This window comes from Doryrhamphus excisus, chromosome 23 (genome assembly GCF_030265055.1).
Source record: "Doryrhamphus excisus isolate RoL2022-K1 chromosome 23, RoL_Dexc_1.0, whole genome shotgun sequence".
Lineage (NCBI taxonomy): Eukaryota > Metazoa > Chordata > Actinopteri > Syngnathiformes > Syngnathidae > Doryrhamphus > Doryrhamphus excisus.
In genome coordinates, this window is record NC_080488.1 from 681,280 (window position 1) to 704,289 (window position 23,010).

The 23,010-nt window shown below is 43.5% G+C and overlaps 1 protein-coding gene across 5 annotated transcripts in view; it reads left to right on the plus strand.

Annotated features, from left to right (window-relative positions):
• pcdh11 (protocadherin 11) overlaps positions 1 to 23,010 on the plus strand; it is a 148,824-nt gene that overhangs the window by 60,394 nt on the left and 65,420 nt on the right. For all 5 annotated transcript variants that reach the window (XM_058063957.1, XM_058063958.1, XM_058063959.1 and 2 more), the window contains exon 5: positions 8,086 to 8,145. In XM_058063957.1, the coding sequence (XP_057919940.1) occupies positions 8,086 to 8,145 (60 nt within the window). The remainder of the gene's footprint in view (positions 1 to 8,085; positions 8,146 to 23,010) is intronic.

Genomic DNA, 23,010 nt, shown 5'->3' on the forward strand with positions numbered 1-23,010 from the left:
ACAGCTCGGGTATGGTGAGGTCAGGGCTTTCAGGTTCTTCCACAGTCCGGTTGGGAAAGGCCTTGCCCAAATGTGCCCACAATTCCGGATGCATAAAATGGACCAAAACCAGGAATGGGGTTTGGAGCAACCCCTGGTTGCGTTCAACATATGTCTCGATGGGTCAACGGAGATACCGGAATTCAAATCCACGTGTGATGTGTTTCCAGTGGGGAAAACATGTCGCTTGTCATTTTCACTCTCCTACGCTGACATCATTGACGCCACATAAACGCAGATAAAAGCCAGGTTTCTTTTTCTCGAGGGAGCCTCATTACCCCCCTTGACCGGGCTATAAAAGGGGTTTCATTTTTGTGACACAAAATACACAATGCAAGCAACGCACAAGCTGAAAACAAACGTCCCAAAAGAGGCGATGAGCCGCGCGTGTCAAATCGAAAGCGTCTCCGTTGCCAGTTGTTGCCTGCCATGTAGGCGTTCATCGGCCGGCGTAAGCGCCTGCCGGCTGTCCCAGGGTGCCTCGTGTAACACTTGGCCTGCTCCCTCGCCACCGCCTGGATCAGAGAGGCCCACTGCTATCATCCTGGCACTGGCGGCAGCGAGGCGAGGCTTAGAGCGACAAATTGGTCAGAGGGAGTGAACGGCGAGAGCAGGCCAAGAAATATACTTTGAAGAGAGAGATGCATTCTGGCTCGTGACAAGCACAACATATTATATGGTCAAGTGTACAAGTTTGTCTTCCGCCATGCGGATTGATCGGGGTCCCAAAGACACTTAAACGAGGCGAGGCTTTCATCGAGACAAAGACAGAGTATTTATCTTACAAAGTCACCCCACGGTATTCATGGATTAGAGATTTTTAGCATCCACTCTCTTGTCTTGTGGCCTCAATTTGCTGGGAAAAACCCAAACCATATTTTCAACTGTTTATTTGCACGCAGAAAGGCATAATTCTTAAATATGTCACCCTAAACTAGCCGACTTCCCTTCAGCACAAGGTGCAAGACATTGTGCAATTAAAGCAATTACAGAAAAAGCAAAAGCGTGTGCTTTTCTTCCGACGCCACCATGCCTCAATGTGGATGAATTATTTACTCCTGTTTCGTCATTCATGCATTGAGAAAGCTGATCATGTCCAAATCATTTAACGTCCCGAACATCTGTTGCTATGGTTAGAAAATAAAACTTGCATGGCCATAAAGGCAGCATTCATTATATTTGGTGCACGTTTGAGGGTCACACATTAAAAAAAAAAAATAAAAGTCAAACCTTATCATCATTCCACAAAAAACACAGGCCATGTAAGTGAACCCTTTATAAGACAAATACCACCATGTACAGTATTGTTGTATCCCCGTCTTTGGCAAGCAAACTCCCCTTATGAAAAATTGTAGCAGCTGCTTATAAAAAATATTACATTTTTTTAAGCTTCCTTGACATATTTTAGATTATCATGAAAGCTCCAGTGTATGGACCCCAGTTCTTGTTAATCCACTGCAATATTGCACTTGTCAAAACAATCCGTGCCAGCAGAATCTCTTTAGAATTACAGTGAGGACGGAAACAAAGGAAGGAACACGGAAGTTCAAGTTCACGCAGACGGGTGATCCTCGGGTTGTTGGAAGAGTCACCTTATGGAAATATTCATGTTTCATATTAGAGCAGGATATCTTTTTTTTTTTTCCACACTGAGACTCTCTGCTTCTCAAGACCGATATGGCACGGATACCCGACTTTTAGATCTACTTTCTTTATTCAGATTTAACTGTTCACCTGGAGGTGGGTGGGTGGGGGGGGGATTTGACCCACTTTACCTGTTCATTGTCCCGATCAAATATCATGACATTACGATCAGGTCAGGAGAAGCGGAGTTTGGAGCCAAAGGAGCCACCTGGTGTGGCCCAGCAAGGTGCACTGTATTGGGGCACGTGTGCCGAAAAGCGGGTATGATGCCATGGAGGTTTCCGGCAAATTTTTTGCACTTTTCAAATGCTTAGGTGCTGGAGTTTCAGGTGGCTGATAAGATTTTTTTTTTTCTGTGCTGTTTTATTTTTCATTGGTTTTATTAGATTTATCGGTATGACATAATTCCCCCATCAGCCTGATAATTATTGATTATTTATTGATTGACATTGATTGACATTATTGCTGTCATAAAGGTCATTGCTTTGCTATCCATGATGGTTTTTATAGATAAAAAATAACTGCGCTGAAAAGGTTTGGGTTGTGTTTGCTTTATGATGCGATAGAATCTAAGAAAACAAAGTCATCATGTTTGCATGAATGCTTGACTCCCAGCATTCCCGCCATTGGAAGACCTGTTTCATAAGTATGTGGTCAGCGTACACTCAGGAAGTCGGTTTAAAACTCAGCAGCCTTGTACAGGGTCGTTGGCACGTTGCTCAAAGGCACGCTCCCGTGTGGTGCCGGAATTCACTTTCATGTAAATTACAGCCTCTTCCCTGCCAAAACAATCATGACATTGCACCGGTGCATCGCGAGGTCTACGAACAAGCCGCATCATAAGCACACTCGCAAGACGCCAAATGTTACCTTCTCCAATCCCTCCTCTCCGCAAACTCCACATCCGCACCAGCTGGTATCGCTAGGATTTGGTTTGAAGTGGTGAAGTATTCTACTTTTGTTGTCAAATTGCTTTGCAAATGAGAGCCACCCTGGCAGCGTTTCAAAGAGCCCGTGCTATATGTGCAGCTTCCCTCAGGCTCTGCTTGTGTGAGCCGCGGCGGTTGCGTATGCATATGCACGACGCCGCCGCTCTCTGCTCACATGGAAGACAAGATAAACATGCCAGGCAGAGAGGAAGATGGAAGGCAGTCTGCTTACGTCTTGTCAGCCTGTCTGCATGCTATTCTTGTGTTTTCTTAGCTTGACTGACATGCTCTATCTAATAACATGGCAGGTAGACAGTATGAAAGCCTTGTAGGTTTTTACCCATTAGAATGATATTCAATCATCTGTGATGGCCTTTTCCTGCCTGGGAGCGGCCATTACAATGATCCAAGGTTCCGGTGCCGTTCACGTTGAAATTTGGTGCTGCTTGAAGCCACATCAAAATAATACTTTTCATATGTCTCATTTGGGGCCTGGCAATGACACTAATAGGGGGCTATTGTACGTGGAGGATAAAGAACTTTTTTGTTTGTTTTTTCTGAGGGATACTGTTTAAATTTGCGCCACGCATCCTCTGGCTCACCATGACAGGATTCCTGTCTGGGCATCATGGGAAAGGCTAGCGCTGCGATACAAGTGTTGCGCATACTGCATGTCCCTTTGATTGCATGTCCAAGGCGAGTCGCTAAATAATAATGCAGGGATTGGAACAGTGCAAAATAGCCCCAGGCTCAGAGTTTGCTAATGAACAGCAGCGGGGGGTTGGCAGAATCAGTGGGGGGGGTGAGGGTCCAGTCATCTTTTTTCAAAGGCAAATATTCTATAGCGTTTTTATGTGTGTGTGTTTGCAAATGGCCTTGCAATGAAACAGATGAAACCAGCCCAAAGCGTTCTTACAATTTCCACAATCCTGATGGGAGACGTGAACACGTATGTTGTTCTCTTCTACGTGCGTTGTAAAGATATACAAACTGCTAAAAAGACAGCTAAGAATGCAGGTAATGGGGGAAAAAATATTCAAAAAGCACCATTGGCATAAAATATGAGGAGCATTCTAACCAAGCTACAGCGACTGTTGTTGTTATTAACATCGTTTGGCTGATCAAACCATGTTCCTGGCGTACGTTCCTTGGCTGGCCAGTGACTCGCCGACTGGCTACACTGTACAGTACAGCTGCTACTGTTTTTGTCTTGTTTTTTTTTTTAGTTTGGAACAGTTAATGCTAGGTGTAGCATTCCTTTATATGTTCCTGTAATAAATGAAGGCCCCCACTAATGCTTGAATGGACCAAAATAGGATAAAATACTGCAGTATTACATGTTATAGGCAACATAAGCGTGCCTGTTTTTAGCTGTTTTTGTATCTTTAGAACACAAACAGGCGTGTGTTGATGTCCAAAGAACTGTGGATGATGGGCTAAATTCCCCCCAAATGTGCAGATTTCGTTTCACATTAAAAAAAGCATGTAGCAATGTAGCAACCAACGTAAACAATAACGGTCATCTTATTTTGACATGATGCTGCCATACATTCCGCTACCTCTGATAAGCAGACTTGAGTCTGAGCTCCCTCCTCTTTTTCCCCTCCTTCCATCTGCACCCTCTCCTCTCACCCTGAAGAGAACCAAAAAGTAATAGCAAATCCATGCAGAGGGATCGCCAAGGGAGGGGGGAGAGGGGGGGAATATATTTAGTACTGTGTGCTGCAGATAAAAAAAAAGCATGCAAGTCACATGATCAAGGGCATTTGATAATCCTTGAACTACATTGCTCCTTTAATCCCAGGGAGACTACGTTTTATGGGGGGCTGTATGGGTGGCAAACATTGTGAGGGAGGCACTATACAGAACCTATAGCTGCTGCACACGATGAAACGTCGCCAGGAATATTTTGGAGATGGCAACAGTGGTGGATGCTGGGAGTTGAGTGGGTGGGGCTACTGTCCACTCGGCACTGAACGGCGTTCTTGTTTGTGTTTGTGGGGTTTGCTTTGCTATGAAGGACGGCTTCTTGACGGCTGTTTCAGACCTGCCCAAGTATTTTGTACATGGCAAATATTCCGGTCTCTGGAAGCTGGATCCTGCATCCAGATCCTGTATCGGGGCACCGGCGTACACGGGTGATGTAATATGCACCATCAAGGAAGACTTGGACAATAAAGGCTGTGATTGGTCGGCTTGCAGAATGAAATGAAATGAAAGCATGAAAATATATACACAATAATCCCTCGTTTATCACAGTTAATTGGTTCCAGATAAGTCCATTTCCACAAAGTTGGCTTCCTTATTCATAAATGGAATATTTCCATAAATTGAGCATAGAAAACATATTTATTATATATATTTTTTTTAACTTTAGAGCCCTCTAGACATGAACTAACACCCCTATAGTCCCGTTTACGCTTCTATCAGCCAATAGAGTTGACATAACAAGAGTAAATAAGCCATATTGACATAAATAAGACTTGACGTGCTTTTGTGCATTGCTAGAAATGTGTTCCCTGTGCGAGTAGCGGTTGGACAGGAAGTCTAATCGGTTGGACAGGAAGTCTAATCCCAATGGAAGAGCAAGCAAAGCCGCAAAATTGGAACCACAAAGCGGCGAGGGACGAGTGCGCTATTCAACATAACTGGCTAACCGGCTAACACAAGGGTGCCTTGCCTACAGCCAAGCATCATGAGAGCTGGGGGTCATTGAGGGAAACATGAATTCCAACATGCACCCCCCTCCCTTCAGAAAGTGGTCAGTTACGAGGTGAAGGCATGTCCTCAAATGTTTGCTGAAAAGTCGCTTTGATGAGAAACTGAAGGCTTGATGACCAAAATCGGATGGATGGATATTTTAACAGCAAAATAAAACCGATCATAAGGAATTAAAAACGTGTCCCTCATGTTTCTGTTTCCTCACAAGAGCAGGTTTTCTTCATCCCGGTACAAAAAAAGCCAAGTTTAGCTCTGAAAAGAAGAAAACATCAATATGTGGTGTAACCAGAGAGTCTTTGTAGCAGGCTTTGTCAAACGCGTTTCCGAGCAAAGGTGACTTGACTGATTACGGTACATCTGTATTTTGTTTTTATTTCATGTGCTCGAATGAATGAAATCGATGAGCTTCACTTCCAAGAAATTCTTTTTGTGTTTGTTGACAAATCTGTGCTGGAGTCAGAAAAAGGCAGCGTGAGAAGGAGGAAAACAGTTTCCTGGTGAGATGTTAATGTGTTTGAAGTGTTGGCGTTAAATCATCAACGCTTGGTTTTGGAGGGTTCGATTAGGCTCTTTTGTGTGTGTGTGTGTGTGTGTGTGTGTGTGCACGTGTGTGTGCATGTGTGTGTGTGTGTCTAAACTGAAGTAGTAATGATCAGGCTGGGTGGGGAGCTCATTTTTATTTATAAATACTGCTTCTCCCGCAGTGTTTGCCTTCTCAGATGAAAATGGCTGCTGAAGATGGAGTACACATTCTGCTGTTTACTTTTTATCTGGATTTTTAAGTAAATATCAGGAGGAATCAGCATATTTTTATTCCATCTCAATGCCTGTCCACTTTGCATTGGGACCACCACTTGTGTGTCAAAAAATAAAAGAAAAATTATCCGCAAAGTGAAGGAGGAATAAAATCAATGTGTGGTTGATTAAAAGAATCATGCTCTTGGGCCCCCCCTACAGTCGGGGTGTGTTGGTTTTACTTCATACGGACTCACAACAGTACACAACGTGATGCTGTGGTCAAGAGCTGATGGTCATGGTGATTGTTTTTAGCACGTTTATCAAAGTTAAATTATAATTTGCTATCTGATTGCATGATTACACATATCCGAAAAGGAGCTGGAAGAAGCAGCGCTTCAGTAGTTACTTGGTCTAGCAGGGTTCTTAACTCCTATCAGTGATGTGTGGCTCTCTAATGGAATATTGATACTCCAATAGCAGATCTTTATGCTCTAAAATTGATGATCAAATCAAAAATATAAAAAAATCCAAACAATGGAAAGTGCACTTTTTTTCTCCCGGGTGGCCTGTTGATTAAAATGATTGATTAAAAATCATCGAAAACCAAAGACGTCTATGATAAACTATTTTTATTTACGTTTAATGTTGAACATTTTTTCCAAACCTTACACTGTTATTCAGTGATGCCATGCATTAGCATTAGCGGGGTGGCCATTTTGCCTAGTTAAGTTCATGAAAAGGCGAGGAGGTTAATGAGAAGGAAAATCTCTTTAGGGTCGGCGGCTGGCCTGCTTTTGTGAGGTGTAATGTTAGTGTAGGCTGGCAGAGAGCTTTTGTAGCACGGGAACATTAAGATCATGGGGTTCTGTTCTCAGGTGGGTGGTCCAGGTGGTTGTGACACTCGGCACAATCATCCTTTTTTCCAATTGATGGCTAAGAGGTGACGCTGGATTTGGAGGGCTTGGAATGAAGGTCATGGTGGGAGTCCGTCTTCATGAATATACTACGTGCACGTGTGTGCTCAAACATAGCGAGCGTTTCTTGCCCCGATCCCCAAAGACGATATCTCATGTTTATTTGTCACATCAATTAGATGCTATCATGCTTACAAAGCCTCCTCAATCTGTAGGGGGAATTTAGTCTGCTAAATTCATCGTCCCAGCAAGGCCCATTTATTCATTTATATTTCATGAAGGCCGTGTTTATGCTGCACTGAAAGGCTGGATGTTTTTTTTTTTTTTAGATTCTCACAAGGTTTGTTCGGTGTTGTCTTCCCATGCAATTAAATATAGACGTTAAGAGTCTAAAGTTTGAGTGTTGTATCTGGTGATAGCATGCAGGGCACCGTTCAACCTGCCCCACCCGCATGCCAGCTATGAGGACGCCATTCCAAGCACCTGCTCGGAAAACAACAGGACGCAACTCCCATCCCCTCGCTAGGGTCCGGGAGGCTTTTTGCACAACCCCGTTAGCTTCCCCTCACACATTTGTGTGTTTTATCGTTCAGCGAGGTCAGCTTGAGACACTTCACGCTTCTTTTTTTAAGCAGCAAAGCGAGTATGCAAATACTTTGGATCTTTGCATAATCACAAGCAGTGGCACCATCTGTTGTTGGCTTGTTGACATACTCCGTGTCTGCTTGTTAATGGTGTTTTCTTCTATGTTAGGGCTGCATTAGTGCATTAACAATATGATCAGCATTCCAGCATCCCAGGAAACAAAAAGAAGGATTTAAAACCTTTGGGATGGGAAATAACGGGGGGGGCTAGAAAGCCAAACAAAACAGGCCATCATCCCTTGGCACATAATCTCTGGTAAGATATTGTCATGATAAAGATTTAAAATATGTCTTGGATTAGCGGTCAGCCATGGTGTGTGTGTGTGTGTGTGTGTGTGTGTGTGTGTTCAGCCACGTAAATATTTCACCCTGGCAAATAAGCTGCAATAAAGATTTACAGACGTGTCCTCCAGTGAAAACATGTCCCTGATCGTGTGGTTTTCTTTTTTCTTGTAGAACACGATCCAGACGCCAGAGAAGTCTTTTAACTCCCCGCCGCCCATTTGTCCTCATAAGGTAAGATGGAGCTGGCTTTCAGTCGTGGGATTTAGGAAAAACAACATACGCTATCAAGCCAGCAGCACATTTGGTGACGGTGAGGCGGTGCAGCTGCATGGTTTCTCCTAACCAGGCAGGGGATCCTAACAATACAGATGTACTACAATACTACAAGCAGTACAATTGTTGTCAGATATGACGATGGCAAAATCATTTTGTTGACGAAAAGGAAAAGGAAAAATATTTTTTTTCAATACAAAAAGGAGGCGGTGACAAGTTAAACATGGCTCTTTGTTGACTAAAACGTTTTCCATTTGGAAGTTGGAGGAGAGCACCAAACATGGGACATTGAAAGGTGGATGAAATTGTTCTTCTCCATTAACGGTCCTGATGGCTTCCAATGTTACTGGCATGACAAGAAGATCCCACCCGAGATGGGACAGTGGATTCGGGGCGCCATCATGATCCTTTAGTGAAACAATGGAGCTTCAGGTTGTGCATGGGCGTCAAAAGGCCATCGATTACGTGGAGGGGGCATGCCTCATGACTCGAGTCAAGGAGCGATGTATCTCGAAAGTCAAATTAGAATAGAATTGAAAGAAAAAACTAAATTTAAATTTTGTCTGAACTGGAACTTGCAAGACTTTTTTTGATGGACTCAAAGTTTGAGTCAAGTTAGAGCGGCCGTAACAGGTTGCATGGATTTATTCAACGATAATTATCCTAATTCATGCACAGTCAAAGTTATCACTTCACACCAAATGACGTCAAGTCCTCCCGAGCAACTTTCCACTTCCACTCCTGTGCCCGATCCATTCCCAAACGCCGTAATGTGTTATGCAGTGAAATTCGCACAATCTCAGTTCAGTTAGCAGCGAATGTGTCAGAATTGACTGTGTGTCCTTTTTCCGGGTGGATGAGCGGCGGCGGCGGGGGTGGCGGCGGTGGCACGGCACGGAGCGGACCTCGATAAAAAAGCTCAATGGAGGGAAGCTGTCTGGCAGCCTGTCATCAAGCGGTCAAATCCTCGCGCTCTTATCTCCTGCTAATGTACAGCTCGCTGTCAAAAATGGACTTTGGCAAGTGCAGACAGCGGGAGGATAGTAAATACGAATAAAATATGACGCGCTTCCTTCACTTTTGTCATGCTGAAATCCGCCCATAAAGCCGCCATCAGAAGACGCCATGTCCTTCACGCCGGGATGGAACAATTCCTCCACAGGTTATTAGGCACTCAGATATTACAGCCATTCCATCCTACGGCGTGATGTCATAGTCCGAGTGCGTCCGAGGATGCTTTCCTCTGTTCTATTTCTGCACGCCGCACCGCTGATGTAATGGCGGATCATGGTGCGTTTGCGGGTTCTTCGCATTTTAGCTGCTAGCAGCAGAACATAATCCCCCTCTCGTCAGCTCCCATTAGTCTCCGTGGTCCACACCGACCCAAAACGTGCCGCCGATGCAGCGGGCCGGCTGGGGTAATTTAGTATGTCAGTCAGCCTGGGAGGCCGTTAAAGTGAGCACGCAAATGGCCGGATATGATTCATAAGGAAAAGAATATTCAAATTTATAACGCTTCTCTGAATGGAATACCCTCCGTCTTTTCGCTCGTCTTCGCCTCATCTGCATTGTGCGCACACCCCCCCACTTCGCCCTCTCTCCCCAAGATAGCGAAATGACGAGAGGGCTTTTAAACGCGCTGCTCTGTGATTATATTAAGGGAGTGGGAGAGCGGGGGAAGCGGATGGGGGGGTGCGGACGGGGTGCCCGGCATTAAGTATATATAATTGCTTCTTGACACATTGGCCAAATTCTGCAGTGCCAGGATCTGAGTAAAGATGATTAACGGCTGTCCGAGTGGGTGGGCACGGCAGGTCGTTGGGGCCCTTTGGTTTCCATGGCGATCCATGACTAAAGGCCAAATACTGCATAGTGAAAATCCCAGAGGCCCACACATTGTTAAACTACAATTATACTCGCATCCAAAGCATTGTCTACCCACTGCACACTCTCGTTCACCCGCCGAGCTTCTTGCTGCCTCTCCTCTTTTTCTCCTCTCTGCTAGTTTTCTTAAATGGCCTCCTCTCGCTGGCGAGAAGATTAAGAGTGAAAATCATGGATTGTGTGAATAATTGATGAGTGGGCTCACCTCAGAGCATCATTACAGTACGGCAGTCCGGGTAAGGGGTGAGGCTAAGATCATAATTCTGACACCAGGCTTCAGGCGCTGGAAAATTGTGTCAGTTTTTCACAAGGCTGCAGCAAGAAGAAGTGTTTCTCATTAAAGCACAAGTAGTGCACAATAATGAGAGCGTACATATATATATATTTTACACATTAACAGCACTGTCACCCTCGTGTCACGCTGGGAATGTCTAAAACTGCTTTTAAACACAAAGTCAATATTTCTCTTACCTCGTGAAGCTAATTAACGCATTTGAGTACACGCATGCATCTACGTCAAGGTACTATGTGCAGTACAGAGTGGTACTATGACAGATGGAGAGGCCAGGCCACAGGATGGGGGTGGGGCTCAAGCACCTCAGATAGTATGGGGCCTGGCTGCAACCCTTTTTCGTGCCGACTGAGAGATATGGAAGGCAAACTACAGCTGTGGATCTTGGCCATGTCATTCCACAGATGCATTTGCCCCACAAAACGAGCTCCTCCCCTGTAACAAATCTCCCAACAATGGGAAAGTTGAGTAATGATCACGGGATACACGTCCGCCTCCTCAAGTGCATTTATCCTGTGAGCCAGCAGCTAATGTTCACATGGGCTGTGTACACGCAGATAGCGAGCCATAAAATGCTTAAAAACAGTGGGGCAATTTAGAGAAAGAAAAGGCCACTGAAAAAACAGAAATAAAAATGATAAAGGAAAATCCTTCTCTTCATGCAGCAATTAAGCTTATATTAAAGGCATCAGGCCGGCGAGGGTGGCTGGAGAGGCGGCATCTTGATGCCCCGTGCATGCCTATGCACCAACCGTGCACCCCTTGCCTTCAACAGGAGCTGCCAACCAACCCCTCTGTTAAGGTGCTCCACTGATGGTCATTGTCCAACAAATTATGTTGTGTGACTGGCTACAAAAAAAAGAAAAAAGGCACCAAAAGGTCATTTGTGACCTCTGGGAGCAGTGCGAAGCGGCGTCTGTCACGAGCGAGCAGTGCATGTCTGTGTCAAATGGGAAAACGTATGCGGCGCGACCAGCCTGCCGTGTAATAAAGGCAGTCGCCCGCTGTCACTGTCACATTAGCAGGCCGCTTCGGTCTCTCTTTATCTAAAGAACATCCAGCAGGGTGGGGGTCCGCAAGGCCGGCATCCAAATATTTAGCCGCTATGCTTTTTTAGATCTGCCTGGCGTGGGCTGATTGACTGAATGATTGATTGGACGCCAAGTGCTGCGGTCGGGCGGGTTGAACGAAGACCAAGCGGACTTGTGCTGTAGATCCTCGGTAATAAGCTTCTGACTGACAGCTGGAGTTGCAGACATTTAACCTTTGTGGGCCTGTTTACGGCTCCGGCGTCTCGGAGGTCACATGTGCTTCCATCTCCTGATTTAAGAGTTTTATGAGTCGGCGGAATCACATACGTGTGAAAATCACCACATTAGTAGAGGATGGCCGTGGCTGCTTATTTGTGATGGCGTTTCCTCTGCTGGGAAAGCTCACACTTAAACTGGTGTGAGTTTAATGATCCGCGATGGATGTTACAGCAGGAGGGCCAGGAAAGCACAAATGACCTATTTGACCTTGAATGTACCAAATGACCCCCGTGGAGGTTAAGGCTTTTGGATGAGAAGCAGAGTGAGTGGGTTGAAATTCGACCTGGATCTTTGGGAAACCATCATTCACGGACACTGGATTAGGTACACCAGTACCTAATTAGCAGGAATCCCTTTACATAATTACGAATGCTCATATTTCACTGACTTACTTATTTTACAGTGTGATGAAAATAAATAAACATTCATATAAAATATATACGTATATATACCCTATGTCTCCCCTGAAGTTGGCTGGGATAGGCTCCAGCATACCCCCATGACTGTAGTAGTATAAGCAGCATAGACAATGGATGGATGGATATTTTGGTAAACCTCTTGACAACTTCTAAATACGTTTTAAACATGACAAACCTTCACACTCCTAGGACCCACAATAGGAGATATAATCAGAAAAAATAAGACTGCTGTTGTGTGTTGCTTTAAATATGAGGGCAGGAAGTCATGTCGGGTGTTCAAATTAGAGCTTTATCTGGGTTACAGCCACATCACGTTTTTATTGTTTTTGTGAGAGAATTCACATATGCAATACAAGCCTGTTGTTTTGGCAATCAAACCTGCTACGTGTTACATGTGCCACCTTGTTAGCAGTGCCGAAAACTACATTTCATAATCATCTTTCAATGCCTGACACTTTATTTGTATTTTAATTAGTATAGCCATTTTTTATGCATTATTGAGACCACGAATATGTAAACGTTTGCTTAAATATGCATATTTTGAGGCCGCAGTCAACCATGAAACGGTGATCGTATTCATGGAATATAATCCATGCCTGCATGCAGTGGTCGGCCACAACATTAGGTCCAGTCACGAGGCTCGATGCCTAGTTTGGATCGACACTGGCAGAGATGTATTCATTTCATTTTTTTTTTTTTTTTTTTTTTTTTAATGTAGCATTCAGCGTGTCCCCAATTAATTCCAGCGTTCCCTCTCTGTTTTTGCGTTTGCGGTCATCGCCAGGGGAACGGCCAACAACAACAACAACCCACCATGTCGGATGTCATTTCCTTTGTCGCAATTTCCACAACAAGGGCTAATGGCATCAAAAATTCAGGAGGAATTGATGAAGGAATATTTAATCCGCGCTTCCGTCTCCGCCAACTCGCCCCGCTCGTATATCTGAATCGGACCACACCTCCATGTGGAACCAATCAATGATATTCCATTACAAAGCATATTCCTCTTTTGGAATGGTGGAATCCAATCTCTATGGTGACACAAACAAATTGGATATCCTGACAGGAGCATTATAAAGGAAAACGCAACGTGACCGGTGTTGTAACGTTCACCTGCTACTGTAGGAACAGCGTTTCTCACGCTATCATAGCATTGGGAACGATCTGAAAGTCAGATCCAAGCGCGCTTTGGCATTTGGCAATGTTTCCCAGATTGCCTGCTCTGTACTTGATCCCGGTCTCCTGCTGGCTGTCTATTCCTTGCCCTTGCCACGGAATATCTCCCACTTATATCCACCTAAACCAATCAGGGATTTGAAGGCCTCCCCTCCAATCAATTACCAGCCAAATCAGTCCACAGGCCTTTGATGGGGAATCATTTGTCAAATCGGCCCAGATGGCTGGGGGCACGTACCCCAGTGCCCCAGGCCATATCCGCATGGAAATATCTGCTCCGACTGAGCTCTCCTGACACTCCCAACCTATTAATGGGAAGTCATTGTCTGCTCCAGAACCTCGGCACCCGACATTGAAAATGTATAAGCATCTTAGCCTGACTGGGGGATATTATCTACGCTCGTAATGTACAAGGCTTTTTTGGAAAGATTGCAGAACTTGAATTGGACAGGTTGGACACCGTGTCTTCTTATCAGTCAAATTCAGATGCAATTGGAAGTGCTGTTTTTATCACATCCTGTATGTGGCGGGGCGGAAGGAAACGTCCCGATCGTTTTCCCAAACTATTTACAATCACATACCTCTTGAAGCGTTTGACCTGAAGCCATTTACACCCAATAGAAATACATAAACCTTATTATATTTATTATAGCTAACTTGAAATATCGAACAATTCATTGAATCGTTCATTTTATGGTAATTCTGGGTCAAAAATATATATTTTGCATGGTGACATCTGAGGAGTTATTAAGCCTCATTTTGGAATATTTCAAATTCCTAAACAAAAAGTGCACTTTTCCTTTAAGAACACATCTTGTTGCATCAATTGGTTACAATGAAGGAGAATATTATATTCCACTCCTCACATTTGATAAATGCCACTGCAGAACGTTGGGAAAACAACAGCTCATTATAATGCAATTATCAAAACAAACATGTTTGAGTTTTTAAATGAAAATTAGCAAACAAAATGTCTGCGTGATGTGTGATGATGAAAAGATAAGGTCAAATCATCGGAATGAGTTGAAAAAGACGCGCACAAACAGCAGCGGTGTTAATTTTAGTACAATTAAAAAGTTTTTCCTTCAATTCGCACTTGGACAAGCATGGCGGTCCCTTGGTGAACTCCCATGCAGCCATTAGAGGAAAAGTTTAGGTTTTGGGAGCTGCATAGTTAATGATGCCAACAAAGCAAGCTAGACTTCATTAGTTTGCATGGTGCTGCAGCCCAAACGTGTTTTTTTTTTTTTTTTTTTCTTTTCTAATAAATATATCTCCAAAGTTTGAGAAAGTAACTTGGGTTCTCCCCCTGTCAGTTAAGATGAGCTAGAATGGCGCTCAGTAGACACGGACCATCAGCCCTGATTTGGATCATCACCAAATTGTACAGCGCTACCGATACCAAGCTCCAGGTTACGGCGTTAAGATTCCACCGACATTCCCTGACAAATGAAGAGGAATAATCCTCAAGCTTTTATCCAAAGCAGAGTCAAATGAAGATTGAGCCGCTCCCTCCAAGGAACCATCTTTTCCAAAGGTTGAAGTATATTTTGACTGGTTTTGCCAACTAACAAACAGCGATGGAAACCAAAACTCCTTGGAGGAGAAAAGGAATAAAAGTACAGCAAGCTGAGATATCAGACTGGAATTGCACATCTGAAGACTGTTCATTTATTGATTCATCGATGAAACTTTAATCATAACTTACTCAAGATTCACACTGATGGTCTAAGATATTTAAGAGGCTTATTTTAATGAATTTATTCAAAGTATTATTCAAAAGCTTCACGTCTCGCTGCTGTAGCCGGGTCTGTCTTTTCATCCCAAACAATATGAAATGTGGGCCGTGCAGTGGGAGGACATTTATGCCAATCTTTGCTCCTTTTTTGCAAGAATAGTCAATGTAATGAGTCAACGTCAACCTGAAAAAGCAAATGGCTGCGAGTGTTTTTGTCAGTGAAATTGACCTCCACGTCTGCCTCCAATCAAAAGAACTTTTTTTTTTTTTCAGCTCTATTTTGGCGGTAATCGACGAAATCATCTTCAAGCTAAAAATGTTGTTCTCCAATAGCATGAGTGTAAATCTGGGGTGCCCACTCTTTTCCCACACAGTCACATAGTAAAGGATGGATGTTGTATTATTGTTAGATACTGTAAATAGATTAAATTATTTTCATTTAGTATGTTTCTCATATTACAACTATTACAAATGTAGTTTTTCTTTCATTTTTCAACTTTATGGTCCAAAACTGATATTCTCATAAAATTTTATTTTTTTTATTTATGGATTACACCTTTGTTCTCAATATTTGTATATTATTTCCATGCAATTACTGCAGATTTTCCCATTTTTTGTTCAATTTTCTTGTTAAAACCTACAAAAAGGCCAATAAAAAGCCCAACAGCCACACAAAATGACCCGCAGGCCACACTTTGGCCACCTTGGTGTAAACCAAGCCACTTTTCCAAGTGATGCAAACAGAGCATGTACGTTGCCAGATGCAACTGTTTGTTTTATCAACCCAATTAGGCACATTGAATGCAAAGACGTCTCTGCAGAAAGGCACATTTGAAATGAACGCTTCCATCCCATGACATGAATTTCATGGATATTAATGAAACGCTGGCAGAGCATAGGCGAGACAGTGAGTGCCAAACAAAGAAAAGCTAAGAGGAATTTGCAGCTTGTAAATGATTACCTGTGCGTAACCTCGCCGGGCGGGAACATGCTGCATTGCTCTGGATATTTTTTTTTTTTTTTCCTCAGCCCTCGCCTTTGCATATTTCACACTGACACGGTCTTTGGAGATGTAACCCATACTGAGAGAATTTGACTCTGCATGCTAAAAAGGCATAAATATTGAAGAAAAAAAAGGCATTACCAGCAGATGACCTTATTATGCTCAGTGTGTACCATGCAGTTGCAATTTTGCCTTCATTTGTCACTATTACCGCCCGCCATTAGCATGAGTGGGTGGAATATCAATATGATGAAAGGGGCTTCACACCTCCCCTACTACGTGGTGTAGGAGCCACCCTAGTGTTCGGAGCGGACACATATGAAGATGTTTGGCCACTCATGGATAGTCAATGGAAAAGGGCGGCCGAGTATTTGCTGTAATAAGCATTTACCGATGCGGCGTCTCAGCATTTGCTGGGAGAGCATATGTTAATGTACTTGACTGTGGCCGGTGAAACAGCAAGTGTTTCCAAACACGCGCACGAGGGGGGTGGTGAGGGTGGGGGGGGGTGGCGGCCTCCTGCGGCACGCATTTGCCTCTCCGAAGATATTAATATAATTGGTGCTCAGCGGTGGAAATGAGTCTGGTGGAAGAGAGTTTGTTTTGGTGATGGACCCCACCGGGTGGGGGCTGCACTGTACTCTTTGACTGATGCCGGCGTTTTAACTGTCAGCCTTTGTCGGGAAGATACAATGGTGTGATTCAGCAACATAATATTTGAGGAAGATCTGCCACCGAGCAAATGGGGATGCTGTGAGTCTTTGATCCATTTTTTACCAGCGCCGTGCGGCGGTGTCTGTGTTCTACTGTACTGTGGGAGGGGGGGGTTGTCAAAGGCCCTTCATGCCCGACGCCCCATCAACGTGAAATTGGGAGATTTATGCTCCGTGTTTTCCATTCCTTTCAACATTTCCAATTATTCCCGAAACATTTGTGTATGTTTGCGGAGGATTAGACGTGTTATTAAGATGACACCACCGATTCATAAACCAAATCTTGTTTTCATGTTACAACCCCTTGTGCTTTTGGGGCCCCTGTTAAGTGTGTGTGAGGTTTCCCCTGTTTTTTTTGACCCGCGAAGTGCATTAGAAGCAAGTTGAAAAAAAATGGAAAAAAAAGATTTTTTTTGTCAAAAATTGACGCCCTAAAATTTTGGCATTATATGCCGTTTTTCGGTGCTCCTGAGGCCCCTGTTGAGTGTGTGTGAGGTTTCCCTTGTTTTTTTTACCCAAAAAGTGCATTAGAAGCAAGTTGAAAAAAACTGAAAAAAAACATTTTTTTTTTGTCAAAAATTGACCCCTAATATTTTGGCATTTTATGCCGTTTTGGGGTGCTCCTGGAGCCCCTGTTGAGTGTGTGTGAGGTTTCCCTTGTTTTTTTGACCCGAAAAGTGCATTAGAAGCAAGTTGAAAAAAACTGAAAAAAACGACTTTTTTTGTCAAAAATTGACACCCTAAAATTTTGGCATTTTATGCCATTTTTGGTTGCTTCTGGGGCCCCTGTTGAGTGTGTGTGAGGTTTCCCGTGTTTTTTTTTTTGACCAGAAAAGTGTTTCAATGTTAAAAGGGGAGTTACAGTCAAGCTGCCGGCGGGAGCAGCATCATGGTTTGGGGCTGCATGAGTGCTGCCTGCAAGAGCTACGGTTCATTGAAAAAGCGATGTCCACTCATCAGTCTCTCCCACATGACTTTGTCATAAATAAAAAGACTAAAAGCCACTAAAGCGTGAAAGAGGATGCATGTAAACATACGTGACATGTCATGTGGATTTCATGCCACTTTTGTGACAAATGGAACCTCACCAAGACATTGCCGTGCAGGCCGTATGACGGCCATGTTTGCTAATGGCTTTAATGATGCATGCATGCCTGTCATTGCACGCCAATCCTTCTTCCATACGCACTAAATAAGCCATTTTAATCCTTTTAATCGTATCTTTTAATCTTATCATCTTAATCACACCCGCAAGACGTAAGAGCTATTAAGAGTAGCCAGGGCGGACGCTTGCGACAGCGTATTGAGTTTATACAGTCGAGCGTCGATGTAATCGCCCTGCTCAAATTTGGCATTCATATGGATTACCTGACAAAATATTAATGAACTCGGCGTCGGTCTCAGCAGAGATGGTGCAGGAAGTGATGTCTCCTTCTGAATATTAACCACCTTCACTCTTAATATTTTAGCCATAACAACAACGGCCAAAGTAGTACTTCAGCAAGGTTTCTCCTCGCTTGTCTTTACTTCAAAATGATTTTTCTTGAGCCTAAGATTTTGTCTTTATTTTACCAAGAAATAGCAAAGAGGAGATGATAATATAATAAACAGCAGGGACGATTGGATACGCATCTCCATACACAGGCTAAGATACCAATCTAAAATATGTTTCATAAACACAACAATTCCATACGATTTGATACAGCGTACATCCACTTCCCTTCGCTTGTGGGGTTCGGGTCTCAGCAGGGAACGCGTACAACGATACGATGTGATTGGATACGTTTCAATGGTAACATTAGCTGACATAGACACCAACCCAACATTAGAAAATAAAGAAGACGATTGTATGGACGTGTCAATCTCAGGATTGTCACATGACATCCCCCGGCATGCTGTAAGGCAGGGGCCCCCGACCACCTGGCAACGGGAAACAATCGGAAAAAAATTGGAAAAATAATAATAATAATAACTGGATATAAATTTTAGAAATATGGGCCAATATTTTATCAAAAAAATAATATACAGTCAGAAATCCAACATTTTTTGCATGTTTACATTGCGATTTGTCCCACGGATCTTGAACACACCAGCTAACTTCCTCCTGCACTGCTATTATATTACACCCCGAGTTGCTCCCAAATGCTGGTACTATGTGGGAATGCATAAAGGTAGGATTTGATGACGTGTTAATGTTTATATTTGTATATATAATAGCTTTGATATCATAGCTTAGCTTTTTCTCAACTCTTCCTTTGGACCAAAGTCTGCAGTCCAAAGCCGCAATGAGGACATGGCGTGTCCTTTACATGACTTTTACTTTTATCCTCCACCGTCCGGGGGTCCAGTAGGACTCCATTTCTGTCCCATCAGGTACAATCTCCACTAATGCAACCTATAAGGTTAATGATTGGATTCCAAGGTAACTGGTTGGAAGCTTTCCAGGTCCAAAAAGGTACGAGTACTGTATGTTCCCAAGCTTTAAAAGGCAAGTATCAAGGGTACAATATCAGTACCTTTAGAGGATAGCGCTTTAGTACTTTTTCTCCCTGGCGTTTGTCTCAACTTCACAATTAGAATTCAGACCGAACTGAGTATTTATACCTTAAATAGGATGATTATTTGCAAATCTAAGCGTTGCCTTTTTGGTTTGAATAAGGCGTGAATAACAAGTACTGTGCTGCATGGGACAATGATGGCCGACATGTTTTATAATTCTAATAATGATGCTTTTGTTTACCGTGTGAGAGCTACTGTTCTTCCCTTCGGATGAGAAGCAGCTACATCCCACCGTCGGCTCGTCTTTGTTTCTGGGTCACAATGCAAAGTAACGACTATTTATGCTGCAAGAAGCTGAGAATTGATGTCGAGGTGTCGCCGGTGTCATTGTGCTTGATTTCTCAATAGCTATTCAATTTCTATTGTCTTTTTTATGACAATACGGTTTGGCTCCTGGAAATTTGCTGCAGTGTGGATGCATTTGTTTTCCCGAAGAAACAAGGTGACCATATTGTTTGCCTCATCATATGACAGCAATATCAAGTAAATGCGTCCCACGACTCGCACCCAGGGACAGATTAAGGTAGTCATTTGTTTATGATTGTGGTTGTGGTTTGCAGTGCTGCAGATCTGCACGGTGCCGTACGGAGCGCTCTTTCTAATTAGTTAAGGCACGGAATAAGGCAGGGGTGTTCAAAGTGAGGCCTACGGGCCGTTTCTGGACCGTGGCACGTTCTAAAAATATGATTCAATGAGAAAACTAAAGGCTAAAACTAAAAAAATAAAGAAATTAAAATCTGAAGTAATTTTATAAGAATAAAGTCAAAGTATTAAGACAAAAAGTTTAAATTTTCACAGAATAACAAAATATTATGATGACAAATGTCATTTTAGAAGCCTAACGTAGGAATATTAAAGAAAAAAACTGTAAAGTAAAATAGTAACAGAGTAATGATAATATATAATATTAATGATAGTAGTTTTCCCAGAATAAAGTCAAACTTATGAGAAGAAAAAACAGTATAAAGTCAAAATATTTTCCAAAAATAAACTTGTAATATTATTCATATTAATATAATGTAGTATTATGACATGTCCAGAAGGAGTAGGAAGAAGCAAAGCTTATTAAATCCTACCATCGGTTACATTTGTTCACTTCCTGTGTTCCAGGTATGATTTTTTTTTTTACACTAAATATCAGGGCGGCCTCCCGCGTCCTTTCATTTTTCCTATGTGGCCTCGGTGGAAAAGGTTTGGCCCCCCGTGGACATGGAGGTCACGGCCCTCCCCAGAAAGCCGAGCTCCGCCTAATAAAAGCGTCCAGGAGCGTATTGACACTCTTGTCGAGCGCCGGGATTCAGTCATTCAGTCAGAGACCTCCAGCTGAAATATTCCTCAGCTCCTCGGGATCGTCGCCGTGACATTTGGAATTTGCATAGTCGTAAAGATCAATGTAACTCTTAGTGGCTGCGCTGACACTTATTCAAATCAGCCCACGCCTCTTTTCTCCTCGGTGGAGTTCGCGGGAAACCGGGCGGGCTCGCAGGCAGCGAGGGATGTGGGTCGGAACGCCAGATCGTTGCTCAGCAGAAGTCGACCTCAAAGAGCATTTTGTTACGTGTCTTCACGCGATAAAGCACCTGAAACCTCAGCAGATCAGCACCGACTCCCGACGACTTGATGCCGTTTGATGTCACTGACGGGAGAGATTAAAACACGCCTCTAAATGGGCAACGGCCCCCGCCCCCTTTGGGTGCGTGATCGCTTTTTTCGTAACGGATAATTATGAAGTTAGCTGCATTAAGAAGGATGTCCTTCAAAGCGCACCTGATTCCAAGGGACAGCTTGACAAAACTCACTTTGAATTTGGTTGAAAGCATGTCTAATTGAATTTTGATACATAATTAAATCAAGCAATAAATCAGTCCAGATCCCAGTGCAACCCACAATTCAACACTCTTGAGCACTAAAAGCTAATTATGATGAAGTTATTATCTGAGCCGAAGGGAGTACTCAGGATGGCTCCTTCTGCATCATGGAGAATCTCTTTGGCGAGGATGTGCTCAACCTTGAAGAAAGGGCATCTCGCTCGTTAGAGATGGAGTTCTGATGAATGTCACTCAATGGAGCCATGTTGGAACAGATTAAAGCCGGTGATCGCCGAAAGCTGCCATCGAGACGATACGCTCAACATTTGCTTGGGCGGCCGAACGCGATGAGTCACAACACAGAAGATGGCCATCGTCGTGCGATCCGCACCGCTCCGAGCTCCATGAAATACTGCTTTACCTGCGCGGGTGTGCTGCGTGCGGACGTCTGCCCGAGCCCGACGGTTGGAAATCCAGCTGTTTGTCATTTTTGGCTTCTAATCCCCGCTCGTCCAGGAAAGGGCCGGCTTGATTTAACATGGATTTAGAACATCATCCCATCATCTGCCGGCTGGTCTCGTGTACTTCATCAATTACATCCTCCGTGATTAACGTATGTGTTGAATGCCATGCAGCACTCGTGTAATCTCCTGACATAAGGTATTAGATGAGTACTAATTAAAGCACCGCAGCTATGTGTCTTTTCATATTCTTTTAATACGACTGGAGGCACGTGGGTGTGTCACTGGAAATGATGGGGGCATTTCCTTTGAGGCTTTTTTGTGATTAAGGGCAATATAAATAAACTTGACTTGACTTAAAACCACTGCTTTGGTGTGGCTGTAGGGGGGGTTATGGTTTAAATATTGCCCATCATCCCCAACCAGGATGTGAGACACTCGTATCATTCTTGTATTCCTTGACTTGACTTCCCCCGTCCATGTCCGCCACCTTTTCGCTTCCTTTTCATTCACCCAATTTGTCGTCCCAAATGAAACAGCAAAAGGTTAGAGTGTGGAGTAATTAACAGCAACGAGCCCAACGCAATGGTGTGTGGAGGGGGTGATCAATAGCTCACTAAGGGTAACACAGGAATGGGGGGGGGGGGGGGTCCAGCGATGCACACATAATTTGCAGGCCACTTAATAATAATAAGGCGATGAAAAGGCAGCGTGTTGTCCTTGTGTAAATAAAAACTAAATGGTTCTTCCGCACTCGACTTTATCGCTGTGTAATAATTACGTAAAGGGAAAGTTGCACGCTGGAGAAGTGGAGGATTTATACTGCCTGGTGTGCTTTGCTGAGATGGTTTTCCTTTATTGAATGTCAATAAGCGCATCAATACACTTTGGCCAGCTGAACGCCGACGCGGAGGCAAATGGGCATTCTATTTATCTTCATATACTTAAGTCTACACTTAAGTATATTGAAGACTTTATTAGCCCCGTTTTGATGAGGAGGTGTTTTGTTTGTTACGGTTTTATCACGCCGTTACAGGTGAGATGCATTCACTACAAAAGGAAAAAAAAAAACTTCACTGTTAAGTGGATGTGTGCCGTGCTAGCTTCACGGCTGCTCCGAAATGAGCAGATGGCACGCTTGTCCGAGTCGGCCCTCTGCGGCTACGTGTATAATTCACAAGTTAATTAGCTCTCTTTTTAAACTTGCACTTGTTCAACTTTCCACAATTTGCGATGCCACCAAAAGCGAAAGTCACAGCTTGTCTCAGAAATCACAAAACAACAGGAAGGCTGGTTTTGAACACGTGTGAAAAAGCATTCAAGTCTGCACGCTAGAGATCACATTCATAGTTAGTCGTTACTGTTTGCTTAATTTGCAGTTCATATGATTTTAGTAAAATATGAACTTCACGTTTGGCATCTTGAAATGAAGCAACAACAAGCGTTGATGCGCTTGATGG